Below are 26419 nucleotides of genomic sequence, written 5' to 3'. Positions count from 1 at the left end.
ATATTAGAATGAAATCACAAACCAGCCAAATAGTCAAATTTTGAGAAAGGCACTGAAACAACAAAATTTACTTTCTAATTTCATGATAGTACACAAAGCTATAGTAATTCAAACAGTATAAGAGTAGCTAAGAACAGATACATACCTCAAGAGAACAGAATTTTAAGAACCCAGAAATAAAATGACATAAATAACCAATTAACATCTCACAAGGGAATCAAGAACACTCAGTGTCGAAAAGATAGTCTCTTCAAAAATGTTTGGGAAAGCTAGATACTCATATATAATATAGTAAAGGTGAACCGTTATTTCACACCACTCACAAAAATAAACTTGAGATTGATTAAAGATTTAAATGTAAAATCTGAAACCATAAAAAAACAAAAAATAAGATCCTTGACACAGTGTAATTAATAATTTTATGCATCTGACACTCAAAGCACAAGCAACAAAGGCAAGCAAATTAAAAAAGTGGGACTACTGCAAACTAAAAAACTTACACATATCAAAAAAAAAAAAAGAAAAGGCACCCTATAAAAAGAAAGAAAATATTTGCAAACCATTATCTGATAAGCTTAGATTAACATAAAAATTATACTGAAAAAGTATGGATTATTTAAATTAACTGAAAAAACCCCAAGGAAGAAAAGGAATATTACTAAATAAAAAAGGGGAAAAAAAATCAGGACTGGGGAAAGAGTTCACAGGGATTTCTTTGCATGCAAGAGCTCTGGGTTCGATTCCTGTCAAGGTCTGTTTCCCTGAGCAGTGCAAAGAGGTGACCTTGAGCACAAAATGGAAATAGCTGAACTAGCACAGCTAGGTGTGGCCAAAACAAAGCATGTGGAAAACTTAGATGGTAAACAATCTGAAGTTGTTAACTGACATCCAAACAACTGGAAATGCTCTCAGAAATAGTATAAAATTAGTCCTTAACACATACATAGGTAAATGCCAAAAACTGAGAAAAATTTCTAAATAGAAAATGACACCAAGAATTTGAAAAGAGGTTAACCTCTTATAAATATACGAAAAATATTAATTTCACTAGGAATGAAGAAACAAATTTTTAAAGATACCACAATCTGCCTCTCAATTTATAAAGAGATGATGCATATTGAACTAGAATTTTTTTTTTATGTAACAGTACTGCTATTTATTCAGTAGAATATTTTTAGACTATATCAGGTAACAGTAGTAGTAACAGTACTTAAGATGAAGCAAGTTTGCAATATGTAGGGCCAGAAAAAAAGTGGCTTTACGATTTGACTTAAAAATAATTTGATTTCTAGGACTCCTTCCTAGGTACTGTGGATGGAAATGTAAATTGGCAGCCATTGTGAAAAGTAGCACGATGACTTCTCCAAAAATTAAGAACTAAAATTCCATGCAATAATTTAGTTATTCCACAACTGGATAGTTTTCTGGTTTTTTTTTTTTTTGAGGGTGACATTCTGAACTGTGCTCAGGGCTTACTGTGCTCAGATGAGGCTTACTGTGCTCAGATGAGGCTTACTGTGCTCAGATGAGGCTTACTGTGCTCAGATGAGGCTTACTGTGCTCAGAGGACAAGATACAGTGCCAGGGATTGAGCCAGGATCAACTATATGCAAGGCAAGTTCCTTAACCTTTATGCTACTCCTGGGCCCAACAATTACTGAGTTTTAATCAGAAAAATACAAAACATGAATTTATATTTTGTGAAATATGAGATGTGCATCCTCATGTTAATTGCATGGAATAGCCAAGCACTGAAAACAATCTAAGTACCCGACAACCAATGAGTGATAAAGATGATTTGTTATACTACTCAGCCGTTTAAAAAAAAAAAAATCCTGCCAACAGCAACAATCTGGATGGATCGAGAGAGTATTAGGTTAAGTGAAATAAGTCAGACTAAGAAAGATAAAGATCGTTATGATTTGTCATATTTTCAGTGAAAATCAATGAATAAAAATAAACTTTAAGACCAATCAGTGGCTAGCAAAGGGAAGGGAGAAGTGTGAGACTGAATCAGATAACAGATGTCAATTTGCATAGCAAATGATAGAACTGGATTTTTAGTGGTGAGAGTTCATTTTTAAAGTTGCATGTTAAAATTTACATTGTTATTATGCAATGTTACTTTGATTAAATACAAAACTTAGCCTAAGGGTATATCTGGGATTTTATAAGTATGGGAAATCTGAAGGACATTTTATAGGTTTAATTAGACTTCTCTGATTCTTTAATTTCTCTAGTTTAAAACAATCTAATTTGATCAGATTCTCTAATTTCTCTAATTCTGAAATACATAAATAAGTCTAAAAATTCAAAGATACAAAACATTTTAATAAAATTCTTATTTTCTTAAAAAAATTTTATTAACCCCATGGTATAAATGAGAATTTCTGCTCAGAAAGTTGACTCAATAATAAATCACTTTGCACTTAGAAACAGAGAAACTGACAGTTGCTAGCTATAAATGTGAAGATTTTTCAACAACTTACCACTGTCTTGAATCCAAGTTCCTAAGTTCTCTAAGTAGCTTTTCATTTTTCTTCAGGAGATGAAAGCTCCTCCTAAATGGAGAGATTTATAAACATTTTCATCACCTTTGCAGTGAATGATATGACAGTCCCGGAAATACTTTCCACTCTATGCATGCAACTCTTATACTTTTCTTGCCTTTTCATACTTCTAATACAAAGGAGAACAGACCCTAAAAAAAACGTAAAGAATAGATGTCATTATTTCTACCCAGGCCCTAATATATTTTGCTAGTGGAATATTGTCTATTGGCCACTTCAGATTTTCCTTGCAGATGTTATTAGCTTCCCAAACTCATGTCCAGAATATGGATAAAATTATTTGTAGATTTACTAAGAGCTTCAGAAAAATGTGTTCCTGAAATAGAATATTCACAAAATAGAATATTCACGAAATGAACACAAAATAAGCACGTACAATCCAAATGAAAATGGTTTTCTTTGTTTTATGTTATATGTAGCTACTACACTATGATATAATGTATAAATTTATGTTTCTATAGGTGCTAACTATGTACAGATTAATAGGAAGTTGCTGCTGTACTCAAATGTAACTTCTTTTTTCTTGAAACAGCATATGTATCACTGCACAGCAAAAGACTGCAGAATGCATACATGAGTGGCAGTGTCTGTCTGGGGCACAACATACAGCAAACCGTATTCCTGATTCCACATGGCCATTCTGTGAGGTAGAGGACACTTCCTTCTAATAAGTGTAAGGTTTAAGTCAAATAAGATAATAAACACAAGACAGGGAAGCAAAATTCCATCTCAATATTTCACATACAAATCTAAGTTAATAGTTATTAACCCACTAATATCTGAGCTCTCTTCTTACTATAAATTAAACAAAAAAGAGTAACACTTGTTTTATTTCTGACAACCTTCAGAATCTTAGAAACTTTCACAATAAAGGTATATTAATAATGCTTGCATTAGGATACAAATTTAGTATTTTATGCATTATCTAATTTAAATTTCACCATTACTGAGTGGCAAAGTATTTCCTAGTTTGGCAGACTATGCAAGTCTCAAATGGAAAGTGACTTTAACCTAGGTGTATACCTGTATTAAGTTCAATACCTTTTCATTTAAGTCCTACCTAACTTAAATGTATTTATTGCAAGTTTTTATTGAGACCTGCATGCATACCATGAAGAATGAAATCTAGATTCCTTTCTTTATAGTATGTTAATTCTTTATGTAACTAAATCTTGAGTTAATTTTTCTGATATTAATGAGAAACGATTTGTACTGTTTTACTAAAAAAAACCCTGCCAGACTGCCACCAATATAGAGCTTCTAAACTGCTTATAATGTCTTGAATGATGGGGGTAACAGAGACATCTTATACAGAGCGCCTAAATCCCCTGGAATTTCCTGGCTAACAGAATGTTTTTTGTTTTAAGGATACATTCTCAGTGGTTTCCTGGTCAGTGTCACCAGAAAACAAGTTATGGTTAGAAGCTTAGAACTTTTAAGACCCACACCCATCCTCGAGAGAGGGAGAAAGGTTGGAGATTGGGTGCTATGATCAAGCTTTCATGAAAGTCTGTGGAATTCAGAGGTTCCAGGTTGGGTGATACCATCAGCATGTGGGGAAGGTGGTACATGCCAATACCATAGGGACAGGAGCTCTAGCTCTTACCAGATACACCTATTTAATGCTTCCTTTATCTATTCTTTATACTATCCATTAACTGCCCTTTTCACTGAACTGGCAAAAGAAAGTCAATGTTTTTTTTTTGTGATTCATATAATTATTGACCTAAGAATAGGCTGATAGGAAATTCCTGATTTATTACCAGTCAGTCAAAGTATGGGGTGTTTGTACATGCAAATGGCATTGGATGTTGGAGGTAGTCTTGTGAGACCTAAAAATGTGTGCATGAACTACACATAGTGTCAGAGTTATTTGATGCAGAAAACCCACATATTTGGTGTCAGAAGTACTGCAAGAACAGTTTTTCCTATTTGCTTATGTAAAGGTTGGGGAAAAAAGATTTTTTCCAATTACATGACTAGTTCTACTGGTCATTATGGAAAAAGTCAACAGTTATCTATTTGACTAAATCTTCATATGACTTAGTGATCTCTAAAAACAAACAAAACCAAAATACACAAAAACTCTACGCAATAGTCACTGAACTAGTACATAAAACTTAGTGAGAAAGTAGACTAAAACATTAGATCAGAAGATGAGCAACCTGGGGCCAGGAGACAGCCCGTGCTTGCACAAAGTTGACCCTAGTTTGATACCGGCATTGCACACCCCTCTCAGCCTTACCAGGTGCAGCCTGACAGGCCCTGGCATTGCCAGAGGGGCACTGAAGGTTTCCAGCAATGCGGGGCTGGAACAGCACCACATCCTCAGGTCCTCACAGTGGGCTGTTTGACCCGGTTGGCAGCATATCTCTAGGAGTGGCCCTCAGGGTCCATATACACAACTTGGGAGTCCCTCCCCAACCCTGCCTCATCCCACCCCTCACATAAAAGATGAGTAACTCTAATATAATTTCCCCTTCCTTTATTCTCACCTTTTGTCCCAGGAATTCATTCCCAATATACTAAGGAGCAATCTGCAATAATAAAATGCTGACTGAGGTTTTTGAGGCATTGGTTCATCTTGTTCCACCGCTTTCATGTTTAAGTCATTAAAATGTTTCTCAACAAATTCTTTTTCCTCTGTATGTTGCTTAAGTATAGCATTAATAACATCATTTTCCTGTTTTTCTGATATGCACACAGGTTGTGGAGCAGGAATATTAAGTGAGATTCCAGTTCTCTGTAAGCATTCAGGACTGGTTAAACCTAGATACTGCAAAAGTTCATCAAGAACATCTTCTTCATCTCTTATTGTATCCCAAGTTGGTACAGTTTCTCTAAGTCTTCTTTTAAACTGGAGAGAAATTCCATCTTTTACTGTTATATCTTCTAAGCATTCATTAGATGTAGGAAGCTCTTCAGGCTTCTCTTGGCGAGCCAATGAAAGTATGAGAGATGTAGGTTCTGACAAGCCACTTACAGGTGGTGGTCCATACAGGATAGCAGAATCCCACGAATATTTTCCAGAGAGGTCACGAACTATGATTCTGACATTTGAGTTGGCTGATGCAAGGCCAGCAGATAAGCCTCCTCCAGGCATATTATCTTCTGATCTAATCTGGATACAGGACACTAAGGTGGTATTGTTCAACACAAAGAACTGGATATTTGGACTCTCAAAGAGTTCAGGAGAAAGTTCAGTACTTTCACTGTAGTGATTGTCATGATTTTCACACACCTGACTGGTTAACATAGCAGGACCACCACTCATTGGATAATGTCCCAAGTGATTTACCAAATGGGTAATAACAGTGCGAGCAGCTATAGAGATCAATCCTTGTTGCATTTGAGTTTTCACTGAAATAAAAAATACAAGTGAATAGGAATACTGTTTTCTAGGAAGCCACAAAGCAATGAAATAAAAGACAAGAAATGGTAATTTCATTACATTAAAAAAATCACTCTAAAATATTGAAGTACTCCTATTTCTATACTACAGGAATGATGGAATAATAAAGAAGAAAACTGCTATTTGATAGCTTTATCTAAAGACCTTTTTGAAAATTTTGATTATTGATCCATAATTTGAGAGTATTATGACATACATACCAGAACACATTTGAAAATTCCCTGATGATCCAAATACTAACTACATAAAATAAATTCCCTAATTTTAAGTGTATAATACGTGATAAAAGAAAAGAAAGCCGGTAAAGGTAGATCACAGGTTCAAAGAACATAAAATCCCCCTCACAAACCACTCATTTGAAAGTTCTTAATACACAGATTAGAATGCCATGAAGTCCAAATGATAAATATATCTTATGGGAAGACTCAAAAATAGCAGTAGCAGGTCTTAAATGCAATACAATTCTGGTTTTTACAATAACATAAATGGTTCAGAGAAAGTGCTCTTTCCTTAAATGTGTAGAGTTAAGACTGATTTAAACAGTGACTCAATAAAGCAAGTATATATCAAGTACACATTATTTTAAATAAAAAACATTTTATGGCCTGCTTAAGTGTTACAATTTATTAAGGCTTCTCCATGAGTCAACATGATCTGGTTTGAGCTGTTATATATAAGAACTTTTCATCCTTGAGCACAATAAAGAGAGCATATAGATACAAAGCATATCCATATAGTTAACTTTAATACTAAATTTTCTAAAGGTTCTACATGAGTCAACATGGTCTGGTTTGAGCTGCTGTACAAAAGAACTTTTCATCCTTAAACACATTAAAGAAAGCAAATAGATAAAGAGCATATTCATATAATTAACTTTAAAACTCATAGGCAGGTTGAGGAGAGCTCAATGGTGTGGAGTGTGTTCTGTGGATGTAGGGGGCCTGGGATCGGATTCCTGGCACCTTGGGTCTCCTGAGGACTAAGAAGCAGCCCCCTGAACACCAGAGCTTGGAAAAGCCACTGTGCATTATGGGGTATGGTAAAAAAAACAAAATCAAGCCAAACAAGTAAAACTCACAACAGAAGGTAGGAAGAAAGAAATCAAGAACACAGTAGTAAAAGGACTAAAAAGATAAAGTGCCTAAAGATCTCAAAGAGTAGGGAGGAAGAGAGAGACACACAGGAGGGGAACACAGAACAAGAAGGTAAAGGGGAGAGAGACAAGAACTTGTCAAGCTTCTACCCAAAGGCTGCTAGTGAGACTCTAAGCAGGCAGCTGTGAAAACCAGTTCTGGAATGTCAGAAGGAGGGGGCAATCTGGTGATGGCTTGATAATGTTTTTCTAGGAGGCAGGATGGTTGTCACTGGTAAAGAACACCCATGTTTAGATGTATATGTGAGTGTGTTTACAGTGTTCTTAATTACTGACATGATTACGGAGTGACTATGTCTCTATACTGTATCATAGTCACAGAGTGACCTGATTTCTATACTGGTCATATTGCATTTTAGACCATATAATGGTCTAAAATGCAATCATTTAGGAATATTATGACTTATATGCCAGAACAGATTTGAAAATTCCCTGATGATCAAAACACTAACTACATAAAATAAATCCCCTAATTTTAAGTGTATAATATGTGATAAATGTTGACAATTCTATAGAAACATGCAAACATTAATAATCAATAGACATTAATATTCACACATAAAGAGTATAAATTTTATCAGTTTATCCATTAAATTTAACTTCAAAAACATTTAGAGGACTAGCTCATGTACAGTAGGAGAAGAAAACATGATCTGAAGAACAAAAGAGCACCCATTCAAAAAGATTTATAAATGCACACCTATGTTCACAGTAGAATTACTTCCAATAGGCAAGATCTCGCAAAACTCAAGTTTGCCCAGCAAGAGATGAGTGGATATACAAAGTTTAAAGAAATACTTTATGTTTCTCCTATGAAACCAAATGAGTTCACAGAAGTTAAGAGGTTTGTCTACCAAAAGTGACTTTCACACCAGGATTGATCTTTTGCTTCTGAGTTCAGTGTTATTTCTGTCTTGATCACAAGTCTAATGTCCAAATTGTCCTCTCATATTCAACCATGGCATATAGAAACCGTGAACTAAAAAAATTTTTTTCTGTGTATAATAACTTTGTTTTTTCATTATTGAATCACCCTAAGATAGTTACAAAGGTTTCAATCTGTTTGAGTTTCAGTCATACAATGATTGAACATCCATCCCACCAACAGTGTACATTTTCACCACCAATGTCCCCAATATCCCTCCCCTCACCCCACCAAACGCTGCCTCTATGGCAGACCATTTCCTTCTTACTCTGTCTTACTTTTGGGCTTGGTTTGCAATACTGATACTGAGAGGCCATGATGTTTCATCCTTTATGTACTTTCAGCACACAGCGCCCATCACTGACTTAATGATCCCTTCTCTATCCCAGTTGCCTTCTCCCCCAGTTGATGAGGCAGGCTTCCAAGCATGAAGCAATCTTCCTTGCCCCTGTGTGTAACTTTAAAGTAAGCATTATTTAGTAACTTTAAAGTAAGGATTATTTAGGGCCAGAAAGATAGTACAGCGGACAGGACATTTGTCTTACATGCTTCTGAGCCAGGTTTTATTCCTGGCACCATATATGGGCCCTGAGCCAGAAGTGATCCCTGAGCTCTGGGTCCGGAGTAAGACTTGGGCATGGCTGGTTTCCAAACAAAACATAAAACAAATAAAATATCATTCATCACACATTATTAAACAAATGACTGAGACTCATTAAGACTAAATCACTTTTTAAATTACAATAAAATTACAGTTGAAGATTAAAGAAAAATCAGATATTAAAAACATTCTGGTATTTATTATTTTCTCCTTTCTTAGGAAGAGGAGGGCTCTCTAAGCAGCGGTGAGAGCCATGAGCATTGCACAGGGGTTACTCTGGCTCTTGTACTCAAGAATCAAACCAGGTCGGCCACGTACAAGGCAAACGCCCTACCGGCCGTACTATCGCTCCAGCCCCTAATCTAGTACAACTAATAATTATGATTTAAAACCAAACTCGGGGCTGGAGCGATAGTACGGCCGGTAGGGTGTTTGCCTTGCACGTGGCCGACCCGGATTCGATTCCCAGCATCCCATATGGTCCCCCGAGCACCACCAAGAGTAATTCTTGAGTGCATAAGCCAGGAGTAACCCCTGTGCAATGCCGGGCATGAGCCAAAAAGCAAAAAAAAAAAAAAACAAAAAAAACAAAAAAAAAACTCAGATATAACTGGGTATCACAGAAACAATATAGGTTTTATAAGTTCCTTTTCAACTTGTGTCAAATAACTGTAAGAATAAGCCAGTCTCCTTCCTAACACTTAATCCCTTGAGTCCAGATACCAGTTTACTTCTTCCAAGAGGGAGAGCAGGAATGCAGTTCACATAAGCTTGTTCACAATGTTATAATTAATAACATAATTTAAAATACTAACACTGAAAATACTCAAACATAAATGTAGACTTTACATGTAGTTAAAATCATTTTTCCTGAGCCCAAGTGAGAGTACAACGGGTATGGAGCTTGCCTTGAACAAAGCTGACCTGGGTTCAATCCCCGACACCTCATTTAGTCTCCATAGTACCGCCAGAATGCCAGGAATGATTCCTGAGTGCAGAGTCAGAAGTAACCCCTGAGCACTGCCAGGTTACCCCCAATCCTTCCAAACATTTTTCCTAAACTCTCTGAATTCAGAATACTACATAAATATAAAAGAATAAAAATATTTTAGTTAGTTAACAGTCAAAAATTTATTTTTTAGCTATAAGCTAAAGAACATGTGTCTCTCTTCTATATATCTCCTTAGACATGGGGAAATTTACAAAAATTCTCTCATTTGAAAATTCAAAACGAAATTAGGAAAAAACAGCTTTGTGACAAAACGTAAAATGAAGATATCAATGCTTCTAAGGCTTTGTGTAACTAGCATTCATTTAAATAAGTCTATTCAAGGTTGTCTTTTCAGATTGTCAGATTAAACAAACCCCACAGCATTTGCTGCAAACCCATAATTACAGATTATTATGTCATACAAAAGCAGCAAGACATAAAAAGCTGCTGCAATTCATTGCACTGTAATAGAACATGCAGAGGAAGTTAATTTTGGCAAATGCTTTAAATATTAGCTTTGCATAATATGTATAGGTGAAACTATAATTAGGACAGAATGAATCCTTTGGAGCCTCCTTTCACTCTGACCCAGCAAATGATGACTTTTTGCTAATAAGACTACTGCCATTTGACAAAAAGCCAACTTCGCTACCTAGCTTTATTCTTTAGTAAATTTAATAATTATAGTTACTCCTGCCAATAGTTCTCAAATAAGACTTGTTCAATCCAATACTGAGCTTATTAGGGACAATCTATGTTTAGAAATCTTTGGCCAAAAAAGTACTTGAAGTTGATGAAGCATGCCTGAGACAAGGGCACAATGATTAGTCATTTTCATCATATTAAAAAAACAAAACAAAACAAAACCATAGCATGTAGTTACTATGAACCACAGAATTGTCTGCTGCCATTTCACATCTGTTCCTAAAAGGTTCTGCATTTATCAGATTCTCAATACTTTGAAGAAAGTCCAAAAGGAACAACTTAATACATTTAGAGGATAGTACTTGACATAGTATCAATAAGAAAGCTCATCAATTTAGATAAAAGGCTCACCAATTATCTTTTTCTTTGCTTCTTTTATAGTCTCTGATAATGGTTCAATAAATTTTGCATATAATAAAAATTTACCTCCTTCTTTTACTATTTAATAAATACACTGTATTTTCTTGAATCAAACAATATCATTTAGGCTTTTAAAAGTAAAAAAAGGCTTATTTATCTTGTTTTTAAGTAAAATAAACACAATTATACTATGCCAAATCTAAAACATATTAAGTCACTGCTGGGAATGATCCCTGAGCACAGACCCATTTTTCAATACAGTTGAGGATAGCCCAGTATACTATATTCCCTTATACTTGGGCTATAATTTACATTTTATATTTCTACTTCACTTTGTGGCTAACCCAAGTTCTAGCCCTATTTCCTTGGTGTGTAACTTCATATTTTTCCAGTTGCATACTATGTCATCAATTCACTATAATGGACATATCCAGATATTTTAATAATTTTAAATATTTAAACCTTTAGAAAAGTAAAAACTTGTACTTAATAGCTTACTCTTTAACCATAACCCACTAGTATAGTGAGTTGCCAATTTTCTTCTGTGAAGTTTTTGGAAGGGTTCTTTTGAATGGGATAGGAGAGAAGTGGATTAAGATTCCAGGCATTTATCCTGCTACAGCTCTACTTTCAAAAGTATTTTAAAAATTTGGTTTCTTCATAAAATTTATGTGAAGATGTTTTACCACTCTGGGCAGGAGAGACAGTATAGCACATAGGGAGTTTGCTTTACACATGGCCAGCCCAGGTTCGATCTCTAGCACCCCAAATGGTTCTCCGAGCACTGCCAGAAGTGATCTCACAGTGCAGAGCCAGGAGTCAGTTGTGAGCACCACTGGCTGTGGTATCCAAATAAAAAAAACAAAATAAGCAAAAAGGAGGTTTTACAACTTAAAAATCTTGCTTTATAAACTGCTGTCCAGGGGCCAAAGAAGGGAGTTTGCCTTGCACATAGCTGACCCAGGTTCAATCCTCAGCACCACATATGGTCCCCTCAGCCTGGCAGTAGTGATCTCTGAGCACAGAGCCAAGAGTAAGCCCCATTAATCTCCCTAAAAATCAATGAGCAAACTTTTTCTGTAATAGACAGGTGGAAAAAAATGTCCTCTGGCCACTGTTGCAACTATTCTAAAGATTCCTGTTATACAAATTTCTGACAATAAACAACACAAATAAAAACTTCGAACAAGAGGTGGTAAGCATGGGTCATATTTTGTCAGCTGCTGTAAAATATTACTGCCAAAGAATTCGTAATACTAGATTTATCATGTATACCAACCTCCTTAAAACGCTTCAATAAACTGTTAGGTTTTTCTGGGATACTTGGAAGTATTAAATGAATTTCCTAAGAAATAGTCACATTATAATAAGAGATTACTTGTGTATTTTGTTCCCTCATATTCGGGAACAAACTCTGAATGTAAAAATAATGTAATTTTTTTACATGTTATTGAGTTCACTATATAATAAGAACTGTGCAAAGGTTTATACATATTATTTTATTTTGTACTCAAAACAGCTGTTTGAGAGAACAAATTATTCTCATTTCACAAAGAAACAGACATAATCACTTAGTGAATAATGAAAGTCAGAATTCAATGCCATGTCCATCAGAGACCAAAGTTACATCTCTTACTCAATTATATAAATTCAATGGTACATAAAATATCAAAACCCCCACAAAAATAATAGCTACACGATAGTATAAAGGAATATTACATATAATCTTAATAACGTGTACTTTTAAGTTCTTAAACTATAAATGAACTATGCTATAACATACATAAGTTAAAAAAACATCTTATGCATCTTATGAAGATACAGTCTCCATTACGTCCACCTACAGTCTTACTTCATACCTTAAGAATACCTAAGAAACAAAGATATCAAAAAAAATTTTGTATTACCTTCTGTAACTGGTTGAAGCTTAGAAGACCGTTCTGAATCAGGAGAATGCAAAGGTTCAGGCTCTTTAAGACTTTCCAAGTGCATAAAAGGATCATAATCCACAGATGCCAAATCAGAGAGGCTTATTGGAAAATACCGTGGGTTACTAAAACACTGAGCTCCATAAACACACCCATGCAATACCTGAAAATGCAGACAAAAAATTTACTAAACTCTCCTTTATGTGAAAATAAAGATAGAAGAAAAAAATGAGTACTACAAAAACTTGACAATTTTCAAAGTACTTTACAATTTTATTCTTTAAGACCAATTGAAAACCTTTAAAAAAGAAGAATGCACAAAATTTAGGTAATACAACGTATAGTCAATGAAGACTAAAAAAACTAAAGTACCCAGGAGTCAGGGTCTTGTTTTTATGCAGGATCCGACCATTTTTCCCCTCCCTCCCGAGGATAAGACACACTTTAGTCCCTCCAAGAAGCTAAGATGGCTGCGTATTTCTTTACATATTCTTATTTCATTGTGAGCATACAAGGACAACCTAACTCTAGTCACCTAACCACACATCAGTGAAACTGAATCCTCTCACAAATCTGCAATAAAACAGGATCCAGTAGAAAATGCTTTTTAAGTAAAGATCTTTATAGACAATAAGATTAATCTATGTTCTTAAAAAGTAAGTACTTAGGGAAGAACTAGTAGTAGAGCAGGCTGGGTGTTGCGATTACAGTTCCAAGCATTTTAGGTTTATCATTGGGTTGCCCTTTCTCCTCCCATAGAGAGTTTAGGTTAACTGAATTATACCTACTCTAGTGCTCCTAGGGGCACACCCAATTCCATCAGAGCTCTCTCAATCCTCTGGTTTATCTTTAACCTCTCTTGTGTTCTTCTTCTCCTATCTGTTAGTCACAAATATCTCCAAATCAGATATGGGAACTTGTAAAGTCAAACTTCTGGATTTGGTATATGTAAATGAAATATTGCTTTTCTCTTTCCATAAAGTCTTCTACATAGCTTTATTTTAAAGCAATGTCCTTTTTCTATAGACATAGGAATACAGTTAGTGCTATGCCTTTTTAATATGGAAGTTAACTGACTCCAAATAATATTAACTTGTAAGCATTGGTCATATTTACTTCAGCCTCAGTTGCCCTTAGATTGACCTCAGTTCCTTACACCCCAAAAAGTGGGTACCATCAAAGAATTTGGGTGAACCCAGGGCAAGCTGTGAGCTACCCTGGGATCGACACGAGACAGAACTATGGACTGTAAGAAGTTTAATAAGTAAACAGCACAGCCATGGAACAAACTACGATATTACCCAAAATGAAATAACTGAGTAAGGACCCTGTTTGGATTAGGAAAAACTAATCTGGCCTCAGGACTATAGTCTGGGAAATATAGCAAGATATCCCCAGGAAGAGCCACCTTTTACCATGAGTCCAGAAAGGCCAGTTAAACTTAATCTAGGTATAGGTAAAAGTCTTACTGTATTTATAAATTTTATATTTTATAAAATGACTAGAAATATTATTAAGAAGTAAATTTAATATTATTGTTTAAATGGATTACCAGTTAATTACCAGAAAGGAGAAAGCAAGATGAAATTCTGCCTTTGAGCAGATCTCCTAGAAAGAATCTAGAGTGTTGGAGCCCCTAGATGATATTCTGTCCTCAGGTGGCTCTCCTAGAAGAATTTCCACTGAAGGCGGGACTTTATATCTATTCATTGTTTATGTTCATGTTCAACCACACCTGTGTGTAACTGCTGTGCCCTCCCCCCGCCCCAAATCCTTCAGGATTTCCCTATAACAATCCTGACTGATCTGAATAAAGTGCCACTGAGTACCAGCTGTGGCCCCATTCCTTCATCCATTGGCTGGGGGGTCAGGCATTGGTCCAGAACGTACCAGGGAACCCCTGTCACTGTGGGACGGTGATGCTGACTACAACAGTAGGGTGCCTGCCTTGCACATGGCTAATGTAGGTTCAATCCCTGGCATCTCATTTGTTCTCCCAAGCAAACTCTGAATGCAGAGCCAGGAATAAGCCCTGAGCACCTCTGGGCATATCTACCCCTCAACTCCCTCACAAAACAAAAAGGGGAGAGCATATATATAAAAAAAAAATGAAAACTTAATAGTAAGAAATATTATTTCTATGTTTTAAAACGCCCTTTTTTTAAAACCTATGACTAGTATTTGAATTTGAAGCCTCATGTGGCAGTGTTCAGAGAATCATGGGCAAATGGGATAAAACCAAACCTCTACACAAAGCATGTACTCTAGCCTGTTGATCTATCTCTCCAGTACTACTCACCATTCACTTATCAAATAAATATAAAACAAAATGGTTTACCTTATAAATGCAACTGAGGACCGATTTTTCCATCCTATCATTCTCTGTTCCTGTAGCATGTATTGGTTGCAGCAGTGTTTTTAGTGGTAAGGCCATGATCCAGTCCAGAAGGCAGAGAAGCAAGGATACCACCAACTGAAACAATAAAGAAAAGGAACACTGTAACCCCAGAACCATAAGAGAAAAGCTTAACGCTTAACATAAAATTTTCAACTTCTTATTTTCTAAGTTTAATTTCAGAAACTGAAACAACCCTAATATATGATTTATATTCTCTTAAATTGATTTTAAATTGATTGATGCTATATATGGAAATTATTATGAATTTTCTTCCTTACATTTTAGGGAAAGTATAATTAAGCATAAAAATAAGTAATGTTGAAAGTATTTTAAAAGTACTATAAAAATACATAAGTGTAAAAATAAGACACCAAAGTTATAGTTGTTTAAATACACAAGAAATGAAAGGCAAATGAACGGTTTTAGTCCATACATACTACTATCATTCCTCTTCTAATTTAATAATATCTCAATGAGTATCCTGCCATGAAGAATATGATAATCACTTTCCTAAAAGTATTATGAATTTTATTAAATAATTCTACTCTCTAAGCTATGTTATAGCCAAACCACTTAAAATATTAAAATAAAAACAGCATCTTTGTGACACATTTTATTGAATAAAGTATCAAAATTAGTGAGAGAAGACTAAGAGCAGTAAGAGATCTAATGATCTTTAAAGAATATTGTGTCTCCTCCAAAAGAACAATAAAGAGCCCACTAAATACTCTAAAATCCACATCACCAAAGATTGACTCAAACTTCAAGTTATTTAAGTAGAAAATACACAGCAAATTCCAACAAGCTTTCCCCTCTGCTCCCATTCAAGCACACCCTCTCCAGAGTATGACACCAAGGATAATTAATACCTGCGATTGGACCTAAAGAAAGGTCTGATGAGCCTAAACAGACAATAGGTCTGCTTATAACAGAGGCAGTAACAGTGAGGGACTTCATATCCATGCTGGTCCAATTGACAGTGGGGAAGTGTTCACTGAGGAAACCCCTAAGAAATTTACAGCTCTAACCACACACACCTGGGCTCATCAACAAAACGGATCATCTAACTAAGTGCCATAGTGACTCCTAGTGGACAAAATAAAGCAAATGCCATGAAAGGTTAAAACCGGTGACAGATGTATGAGAACTAAATCTCTTCAGAAATCAAACTGAATGTCATAAAAACAAGGAATCTAACAGCCAATGAATTTAAAATGATGATTGCGAAGAAAATCATTGAAATACATCAAATATACAACACCACAGTATGAAACATTAATGAAATAACGAAATGAAGGTTCTGGATGTAAGAGATTGAAGCTACTAAAAAAATTTAAACAGACATAATGGATATGAAAAACACAATAAAATGAGATCCTATGTGGAAAGCACAATAAGCAGGATAAATATTCCAGAGGAAATAACAGATGAGACTGATAAGACTGTAAATAATGACTCAAATGGAAGAGAGAGAGATAAGATCTTACAAAGGCTGAGGATATGATTTAATGATAAAGTAAATGCCTTGCATGTGTGAATCCCTGAGTTCAATTTTGCATCCCTTGAGCCCCAACCCCAAAACACACATGTAAGAAAAAGGATGAAACCTTTAAGAAAAATCAGAAGAGGTATTATTAAGATAACAGAATATCAGACAGTAAAGTTGGGGGAAGAGGGAAACAGAGTGCCTAGTCAAAGAAATAACAGCTGAGAATACCCCAAACCTAAGGAAAGAACCAGGTCACTGTCCTCCCATTGTTCATCGATTTGCTCGAGCAGGCCCAGTAACGTCTCCATCATGAGACTTGTTGTTACTGTGTTTGGCATATTGAATATGTCACGGGGAGCTTGCCAGGCTTTGCCGTGCGGGCGAGATACTCTCGGTAGCTTGCCGGGCTCTCTGAGAGGGGCGGAGGAATCGAACTCGGGTCGGCCATGTTGGCTGCATACAAGGCAAACGCCCTACCACTGTGCTATTGCTCCAGCCCAAGGAAAGAACCAACCACCTTAATCCATAAAATTGAGAACATTCAAATTTCTACATGCAAAGGGATATACATCAAGAGACATCGCTGTTATATTATTAATAGTTAACTATAGAGAAAAATATCACAGGCTGTTAAGGAAAAATTCAAGGATAACATACAATGGCACCCTATCAAGCTATCATTAGATTTCTTAGCAGAAACTCCATAGGCTAGAAGAGAGAACAATGACATATTCACAATTCTAAAGATAAAATCTTTCAGCCAAGAATACTCTGCCCTACAAAATTATCATTCAAATATAAGAAATAAAACCTTTTCCAGATACACAAAAGCTAATGGAGTTTACCACCACCAGGCTAGCATTACAAGAAATGCTGAAAGGAAAATATATACAGGAAAAGAAAAAGAACATTAAACCTTAAGCATAATGATAAACTGTAAAACTGAATCACAAACACAGGCAAGAACAAGGTAACCACAAAGCAACTTAAGGGACAAACAGGACAGAATCTGACCAATCAATATCAGCACAGATAAAGTTTTCAGAGATTGACAGAGTTCTTATGGTAACCACAAAGCAAAACTATGAAGCTGAGACACATAGAAAAAACAGAATCATCAGAAAAAGTCATCAAAGCCACAGTGGGATAGCCACTACCTTCTATAAAAAACAAACAAAAAAATATAGGATAACTATGCAAAAAAAATAGAATAGTAAGTCCTATATATCAATCATCAATCTAAATGTAAGTTGTCAAATTCACTAATCAAAAGAGACATAATAGCTAGATGTATTAAAAAATAAAATCGGGGCTGGAGCAACTGTATAGTGGGTGAGGTGTTTGTCGTGCATGTGGCCAACCTGGATTCAATCCCTGGCATCCCATATGGTCCCCTGAATCCCACCAAAAGTGATTCCTGAGTACAGAGCTAATAGTAACCCCTGAGCACCACTGGGTGTGGCCCCAAAGCCCCTTTCCCCCAATAAAAATCAGGATGCACCAATAATATGCATGTAAGAAGTTCACATCAGGTATAAAGTCAAGCAAAGGCCAAGGATTAAAGTCTGGAGCAAGATATTTCAATCCAATAATACAGAGAAAAGGACAGAGCACTATTTGTATATCTGATAAAACAAACTTTCAACTAAAAAAGGGACTAACAGGAGGTACAGTGCCTGCAGGGCAAGTGCATCAGCAGTCTGATGGTGTCTTCAGGCTTCCTGATACCCCCAAATTGATGCTGACTCTGGCTGGACCCCAACAACTTGGGGTCAAGTTTCCCAAGAAATTAAATGGCCAAAAGTTAGGTATGTGGAGTCACGCCCACAAACCACCTCCAGCTCAGCTATGCAAGCTCTTTTATTGGCCTTACTTCAGAGACTCATAAATAAATCTCGAAAGAGATCAAAATCAGGCCATTTTAGCCCATTAATGGCCATGACTCAGAGACTCACAAATGAATCTCGGAAAAGAGCAGCACACTGCAGAAATGTCTCCCTACCCCACACCAGGGCTGATGTCAGCAGGGCACACTGGTGTGGGGGGGGCAGGTTTACTCCTCTGCCTGCCCCAAATGAACCCCGGCAGTCACAAACCTCCAGAACCCAATCACTGCCACACTCACGACCTACCATCACAGGCTCATCCTGAGCCCCCCATGCATGAGAATGAATCTGCTGAAAAACCTAGGTGTGCGGGACTAGTGACTGAAAACTCCAGGCTTCAGAGTTGGGGATGGGAGACCTCCCTTCATCTCCCTGCCCTTCTGGTTCCCTGGCAGTCACACCTACGAATTGGCTCTGGGCACCATTAAAGCGTATTTTAACAACCATGATTCAGAGACTCATAAATGAATCTCAGAAGAGAATATACTGCAGCACACTGCAGAGATGCCTCCTGCTCCAAATATTTAAAATTTTTTTAGAATTTCAGGAGTGTGTGGCTGCCTTTGCAGCTGCATGACATCTCATACCATCCATACAAGCAATACAAAATAAATTACTTGGCATCTGCCTATGGGGCAGGCTTGGGTAGTGGTTGGAAGATGTAATGATGGTGGGATTGGTGTTGAAATGTTGAAGGTAAATAATTATTATGAACAACCTTATGAAAATAAAATTTAACAAATTTTAAAAAATAATGCAGAGTTCATGCCTGCTTCAGTCAGGTAAATCTGTGGCAGAATAAATAGCAGTACTCCTACATTAAAAAATAACTTAAGGGGCTGGAGTGATAATACAGCTGGTAGGGCGTTTGCCTTGCATGCAGCTGAGCAGGGTTCATTCCCGGTATCCCATATGGTCCCCTGAGCACTGCCAGGAGTAATTCCTGAGTGCATGAGCCAGGAGTAACCTCTGTGCATCACTGGGTGTGATCCAAAAAGCAAAAAAAAAAAAAGAAAAAAATTAAAAAGAGACTAACGAGGATTGCTCCATAGCTGGAAGCCTGCCTCATGAGCGGAGGGTAGAAGGCAGATAGAATAGAGAAGGGATCACAAAGAAAATGATGGCCGGAGGAATTGGTTGGGATGAGAAATGTTGCCGAAAGTAGATAATGGACTAAACATGATGACCTCTCAGTGTCTGTATTGCAAACTATAATGCCCAAAAGTAGAGAGAGAATATGGGAAATAGTGTCTGCCATGGGGGCAGGAGGAGGACGGGGAAGAGGGGGTTATACTGGGGAGACTGGTGGTGGTAAATGTGCACTGGTGGAAGGATAGGTGTGTGAACACTGTGTGATTGTAACACAAACATGAACGCTTGTAACTTTCCCACAGTGATTCAATAAAATTAAAAATGAATTTTAAAAAAAGAGACTAACAGACAAAATATGAGTATTATGTCTAATCAAGGAGTAAATCACCAAATATTAAAAAAGGGGCACTGACGCCCCAGGGGGAAAAAGGCATTGTCCCACCTTCTTCCCCTCTGTGGCATAGTGACCGCCATCTTTCAGAGTCTATTGGACTGAAAGGTACAAGCCTGCAGTGACGAGACACGCGGGGCCTCACAGGATGGGGGCTGAAACCGGCCCTTCTCCCCACCCCGACTAGACCCAGAGTTGCCGCACACAAACGGCTTCTCTGGCTCCTGAATGGCCATGATCCCAGCGACACACAAACCAATTCTGGAACCCAGCTGCTTCTGTCAGAAATCCCTCTGGACTTAATTACTAAAATATCAGAAATCCAAAATTGCACGGCTGCTATTTTGTGGCTGCACGACATCACTCTTCATTATCAGCAATAGAAAACAAATTATCTAATGATGACTTCTCGGCTGGTCTGAATGTTGGGGGAAAATTCCAAATAATAATGGTAGGTCTTCTGTCGAAAAATTGAATGTAATCAAAGTACAGAGAGAGTAAAGTGGAAATCATCAGCCACACTGGTAGGGGGAGGGGTGGGAAGGGGGGTATACTGGGGTTCTTGGTGGTGGAAAATGTGCACTGGTGAAAGGATGGGTGTTTGATCATTATATGACTTAAACCTGAAAGCTTTGTAACTGTTCTCAGAGTGATTCAATTAAAAAAATAAAATAAAATAAAAATAAAAAAGGGGCACCTAAATATACAACTATCAGACCTGAAGGGATACACTGACAGCAATACCTAACATAACATTTAAGGTGCTCCAAGGATAATCCAGACTATGGCTCAACAAGCATAAATAAAGTAACTGATGAGATAGATTTTAAGAAGATTCAATAAACACTGAAGGTCAAAATATCAAGTATCTTTAAAATCACAATGAGGCTAGAAATCAAAAATAAAAAGATAATGGGTACAACCTAATGTTTGAAGTGGTGATGAAGGAAGGAAGGAAGGAAGGAAGGAAGGAAGGAAGGAAGGAAGGAAGGAAGGAAGGAGAGAATCAAAGGAGATATAAAGGATGTGGGAACAGTGAAAATAAAGACATGGGCTATATATGGGAACAGCAAAAGCATTTTTTTTATTGTTTTGTTTGTCTGTTTTGGGGTCACAACTGGTGATGCTTAGGGGTTACTCCTGGCTCTGTACTCAGGAAGACAAGTACACTACCTGCTGTACTATTTCTCCAGCCCACAAAAGCAGTTTAAAGAGGAAAAAAAATCATAGCAGGACAGTCCACATCAATGAATAAGAAAAGTCTTGAGTAAACCATCCTTATACCTATGAAACAGAAAAGGAAGACCAATCAACCAAAAGTCCAAAAAAGTAAGGAAATAATAAAATATAGAGTGGAAGTACAGATGAAACAAATCACACCCTTGATAAAAAAGACACAGCATAGGGGCGGGAGTGATAGCACAGCGGGTAGGGCTTTGCCTTGCACGCAGCCAACATGGCCAACACAGGTTCGATTCCCAGCATCCCATATGGTCCTCCGAGAGCTGCCAGGAGCAATTCCTGAGTGCATGAGCCAGGAGTAACCCCTGAGCGTCGCTGGGTGTGACCCAAAAAGCAAAAAAAAAAAAAAAAAAAAAAGACACAGCAAGAGTTGGTTCATTTAAAGGAGCAATAAAATCGATAAAACTCTTACTAGGCTTATCAAGGAAAAAAAGAAAAATCTGGTAAGAATCAAAAATGAAAAGTGTTAAGTTACAAATGATACTTCAGAAATGCAAAGGACACTGCTATGAACATTTGTATGGAAGCAAATGACACAATCTAGATGAAATGAACAACTTTTTAGAATCATACAACTTTTAAAATCTAATCTTGGGGGAAAAAAAACTAGTGTGAACAAACCAATCAAAAATATACAAATAAATTTCCCTTATTATCCAAATACTGTACATAAACTGTTATGGACTTGGAGTTTTAGTCCATAATCTACAAAAATGAAGGGCTCTCGACTAAAAACCGGAATATATGTATCTCTGAAAGATGAGCAAGAATGTATCAAGAGAGAGACAATGGCTGGGGATATGATTCAACCAAGAGAACATGCTATCACACGTAAAGTTAAGTCAACTGCTGGCACATGTGCCCCCGTACCTCCAGCACTGCTGTGCACACTTTGGTGGTACCACTGGATATGCTCCCTATTAGAATGAAAAAAGAATGACTGGAAAATTTAATCAAATGAGTTTAACCTAAATATGAGGAGGAAGAAAAATAAACCTGAGATAAATTTATAAAACTATTATATAAAATATAGCAGGAATAGCATGAAAAGACCTAGAGATGAGAGGGTCTGAAGTCACATATGAAAGCAACTGAGAACAGATTCAGAAACAGCTACAACTTCAAAGTTAAGCTAAGTGGGAGAACATGAGCAAAAACAAAACATCCTGAGATTTCAGTACAATATGATAAGAGGTGGCAGGAACACTGAAATGTTGAGAACAATAGTTAACACTGGGATGTAAAAATGGAAAAATAGTTTTCAAAGGAAACCACCAAAGTCTAAAGCATTCTTGTTTAATAGATCTTAGTGAAACAATGGAAATGGTATATATGTTTATAATACTGTAATAAGAAGAAATACTTTTTGCTCATTCAAATGATTAAAAAATTTCTCAAACAAATTTTATTTCCTTCACAGTTCCTGGCTCACAGATCCCAAAATGCCTGGGATTTCTTAAGTGTTTAGAATAACTGATGTCTCTTTACGTCAATGTAGCAACTTTAAGAAGTACCGAATTGTGGGCTGATTGCCAGGGAAATCAACCAAATGCTTTGGGACTTGCAGTCTCATGCCTAGAACTCCAGGGGTAGAGGTAAGAAGGACTGAAGACAAAGTTTAACTCCAGTGATCTATCGACTCATCAGCTGTACTCAAGTAATGAAGTCTCTAAAAGCACAAAGGTATGAAGTTCATAGTGTTACTGGGTTGGTAAATAAATGATTTGGAAAGCGTAGTGAGTAGATGAGTTTAGAAATCCTTCACCATGCCTTGCCCCATACATACTCACTGTCTGTTCTTAATATCCTAAGTAATCAATCAGTGATGCTTTTAGAAGATTATTTCCTCAATAATATTCAAGAAATAAACCAGAAGCTGATTAACTGCCTGGCATCTGAAGTGAAGGCTGGTTGTGGGAGACTGAATGGCCTCCGGTGCTATCTTATAAGGACTCTAGGTAGATACTGTCAGAACTGAATTGAATTATATGACTCTGTGTCCAAGTCTCTGCACACATACATGCACACACGTGTGCACAGACAAACTGGGTCCAGGTGCAGGAATCAGGCATGAGCAGGTGAAGGGACATTTATGCAATCAGAGAAGATTGCCCCCGGCCCTTTGAAGCTAACACAGATAGGGAAAGTGCCCAGAATCAAAGCACCCTGAAATACAGGATCTCAAGTCAGGGGGGAAAAATCCAAAACAACAACAACAAAACAAATCTAAAATAACAAAATTTCCCCCAAGCCACCAACAGCAATCTTATAGATGGTGCTTCCTTAGGGGTTGAGGGTGCTGCTTGCTCCTGGGTCTTTCAGTATGAAGAAATAAGACGACTTGGAACCAGGAAGCAATACAGAAGGAGAATTAGGGGAAATAAGAAACAAAGGTAAATAATCAGACAGAAATCAATGTAGCACTGCATTGTAGAGCTGCTACGGTGCCTCTCCACTATTTACACTAGCCCACCACAAACATCTCCCAGAGCACCCTATTTTCCTTTCTTTTTTTGGTGGGGTCAAGGGAATGAAGAGGAGTTGGGTAACATCATGGGGTGCCTGAGGCTTACTCTGATCCTATGGTCAGGAATTATTCCTGGCATTGCTCAGGGGAACATGTATGGTGCCAAGGAACAAACTGGGATCAGATACATACAAAGGCAAATGCTTTAATCCCTCATCTTAATCTTTCTAGCTCTCCATTAGTTTTTTTAAGTAAAATCTGTCCCCACTCTGCCTTGGGTATTCTGAGCAAATTCTTGTCTCTTGGGGGAGAAAAAAAAACACAACACAGTCACTTTTCCCAGTAATCCAAGGACCCTATTAGATTTTCCAATTACCTACACTTTGAAATGTGATAAATACATAATCATGGAATTAAAACATGAATGTAAACGTTTTAAAAATTACTTTTCCTACTGAAATAAAACTGCATTGCAACATATGTTTCAGGTGTGTAACACTGACATCTACATATGGCTAAAAGACATTAAATTCCCCATGGAAAATTCAGTTTTATCCCTTTAATTTGATTAAATTCAAAGTAACATGTGATCAGTAGCTACCAGGCCAGGCAGCTCTGAACTGAGACTCTGTAACTTATTATGAACCACATCTAGCATAGACTGAAAGGTTAACACCAACATGAGCAAGTAGGAAAACGGCATCCATGGATAAGGTGATATTCCCCAACACAGGTGATACTGTATTGCACAAGAATGACGTGGGTTGGTGAGTATGGCAATAGTAGTTCAGGTCCAGTGTATGTGTGGTGGGGTGGGGTTGGGTAAGGTGTATGTGTGGAGAAAACGGGCTTCATATTTGTTCCCTCATTGTCACTGAAAGGTAGATTTCCAGGGGCATCAATGAGTGAAAAATTGTTTTTCCTAAAAAGGAGATGGGAGGCTAAATAAGTTTGAGGACCAAACTCAACAGAAACAATACAGTTATGACGCAGAATATTTAGCAGACAAGAACTTATAAATAATTACAAAAATTCTGTAAGAAAGTCCTATGTAAATGATAAAGAAATGCAGACTTTCAAGAAATAGGTACAAGTACAAAAAGAATAAACATTGTGTTGATTAACACAGTATGTCAAATAACTAAACACAACTCATAGTGAATTCACAAGATAAATGGAATTTTGTACAACTTTCTGGAGGCCAGATATTTTCTCTTTCAAATGTCAAATCTCTAGGTATTACAAGTACTTTTTCTAAAGGGAAATTACTTTCCATGAATAACAGCTATACAAAGATGGGTCATATGTTGGTAGGTTGAAAAAAATAGTTTAAAAGGATAAAATGTCCTCTGACATTCCTTTCAATGCTTAGATTCAAAGACTTTACACTAAATCCTCTTGGAAGAGGTTAAGTAAAAGTGTGAAAGCTTGTCATGGAACCTAGAAATACCTCACCCTCTGCTGATACCATGTGCTATCAGTTCGTTTCCCCATGACCTATATCTGCTTAATATCAGTCTCCCTCCTTCACAAAAGAAGTGCCTTTAACCTCTTTATTTCTACCTTGTAGGGCTGGAGCGATAGCACAGCGGGTAGGGTGGTTGCCTTGTACGTGGCCAACCCAGCTGACCCAGGTTCGATTCCTCCGCCCCTCTCGGAGAACCCGGCAAGCTACCAAGAGTATCTCGCCCACATGGCAAGGCCTGGCAAGCCACCCTTGACGTATTCGATACACCAAACACAGTAACAAGTGTCACAATGTAGACATTACTGGGCCAGCCTCGAGCAAATCGATGAACAGGAGGGCAGTGATAGTGATAGTGATCAAAGACCAAAATTAACTTTAAATCTGAACTAAAATATACTTTACTGTCACTGTCACCATCCTCCCGTTGTTCATCGATTTGCTCGAGCAGGCCCAGTAACGTCTCCACTGTGAGACTTGTTACTGTGTTTGGCACATTGAATACGTCACAGGTAGCTTGCCAGGCTTTGTCGTGTGGGCGAGATACTTTCGGTAGCTTGCTAGGCTCTCTGAGAGGGGTGGAGGAATTGAACTCGGGTCGATTGGGTCAGCTGCGTGCAAGGCAAACGCCCTACCACTGTGCTTTACTACACTTAATAAAATACACATGTGATTTGAAACAAAAGATGAACTTAATGTTGAAAATGTAAAAACATATCTTTACAATTTTAAAATATAAACATTTAGTGATATAATAATTAAATATAAAACAAAATTTAAATTACCCTCTTGTCCATTTCATAGGATGAAGCCTCTGTGCTTGGCAAAAGATGGGTAATAGTGGCTATAAGGATCTGTAGGGGGCAAAAAGAGAGCTTAAAATATGTTAAACTGATGGTGCATCTGAAATTTAAAGCTATCCAAAGTGCTATAATATTTACTGTGCAAAGTTTATCCTAACTACATTAACACTATTACTTAAGTGATTTTTAACAGGAAAGCTCTCCTTCTTCCCTCCCTCTCTCTCTGGGCACACAACCAGCTGTGCTTTGGGCTCACTCTAGACTCTGCAGTCAGGGATCACTCCTGGTGGGCTTGGGGATTGAACCCAGGAGGGCTACAACCACATGCAAAGCTAATACTATAACAGTTTTTCAAGAAATACGTCAGGTATTAAAGGAAGTATCAAAGACAAAGAAAGAATGGATAAAAATAAATAACCATCATGGTTATTTACATATCTTGTTTATGCTAAGTAGAATGGGGGGAAAAAATAAGTCAAAGTAATATTTAGGTTTTGGTAACTGGAAGGACAGTGTTTTCTACCTGGGAGAGGGAACGAAG

The 26419-nt window shown here is 37.1% G+C and overlaps 1 protein-coding gene across 6 annotated transcripts in view; it reads right to left on the bottom strand.

Moving 5' to 3' along the window:
* Positions 1–26419, bottom strand: part of RALGAPA1 (Ral GTPase activating protein catalytic subunit alpha 1) — a 220919-nt gene that overhangs the window by 64874 nt on the left and 129626 nt on the right. For all 6 annotated transcript variants that reach the window (XM_056133139.1, XM_056133142.1, XM_056133143.1 and 3 more), the window contains 5 exons: positions 25861–25929; positions 14984–15118; positions 12625–12808; positions 5066–5930; positions 2490–2561 (listed from right to left, as the gene is read on the bottom strand). In XM_056133139.1, coding sequence (XP_055989114.1) covers positions 2490–2561; positions 5066–5930; positions 12625–12808; positions 14984–15118; positions 25861–25929 — 1325 coding nt within the window. The remainder of the gene's footprint in view (positions 1–2489; positions 2562–5065; positions 5931–12624; positions 12809–14983; positions 15119–25860; positions 25930–26419) is intronic.

This window comes from Sorex fumeus, unplaced genomic scaffold (genome assembly GCF_029834395.1).
Source record: "Sorex fumeus unplaced genomic scaffold, SorFum_2.1 ptg000098l, whole genome shotgun sequence".
Taxonomy (NCBI): domain Eukaryota; kingdom Metazoa; phylum Chordata; class Mammalia; order Eulipotyphla; family Soricidae; genus Sorex; species Sorex fumeus.
This window is presented reverse-complemented; position numbering and strand designations above follow the sequence as displayed.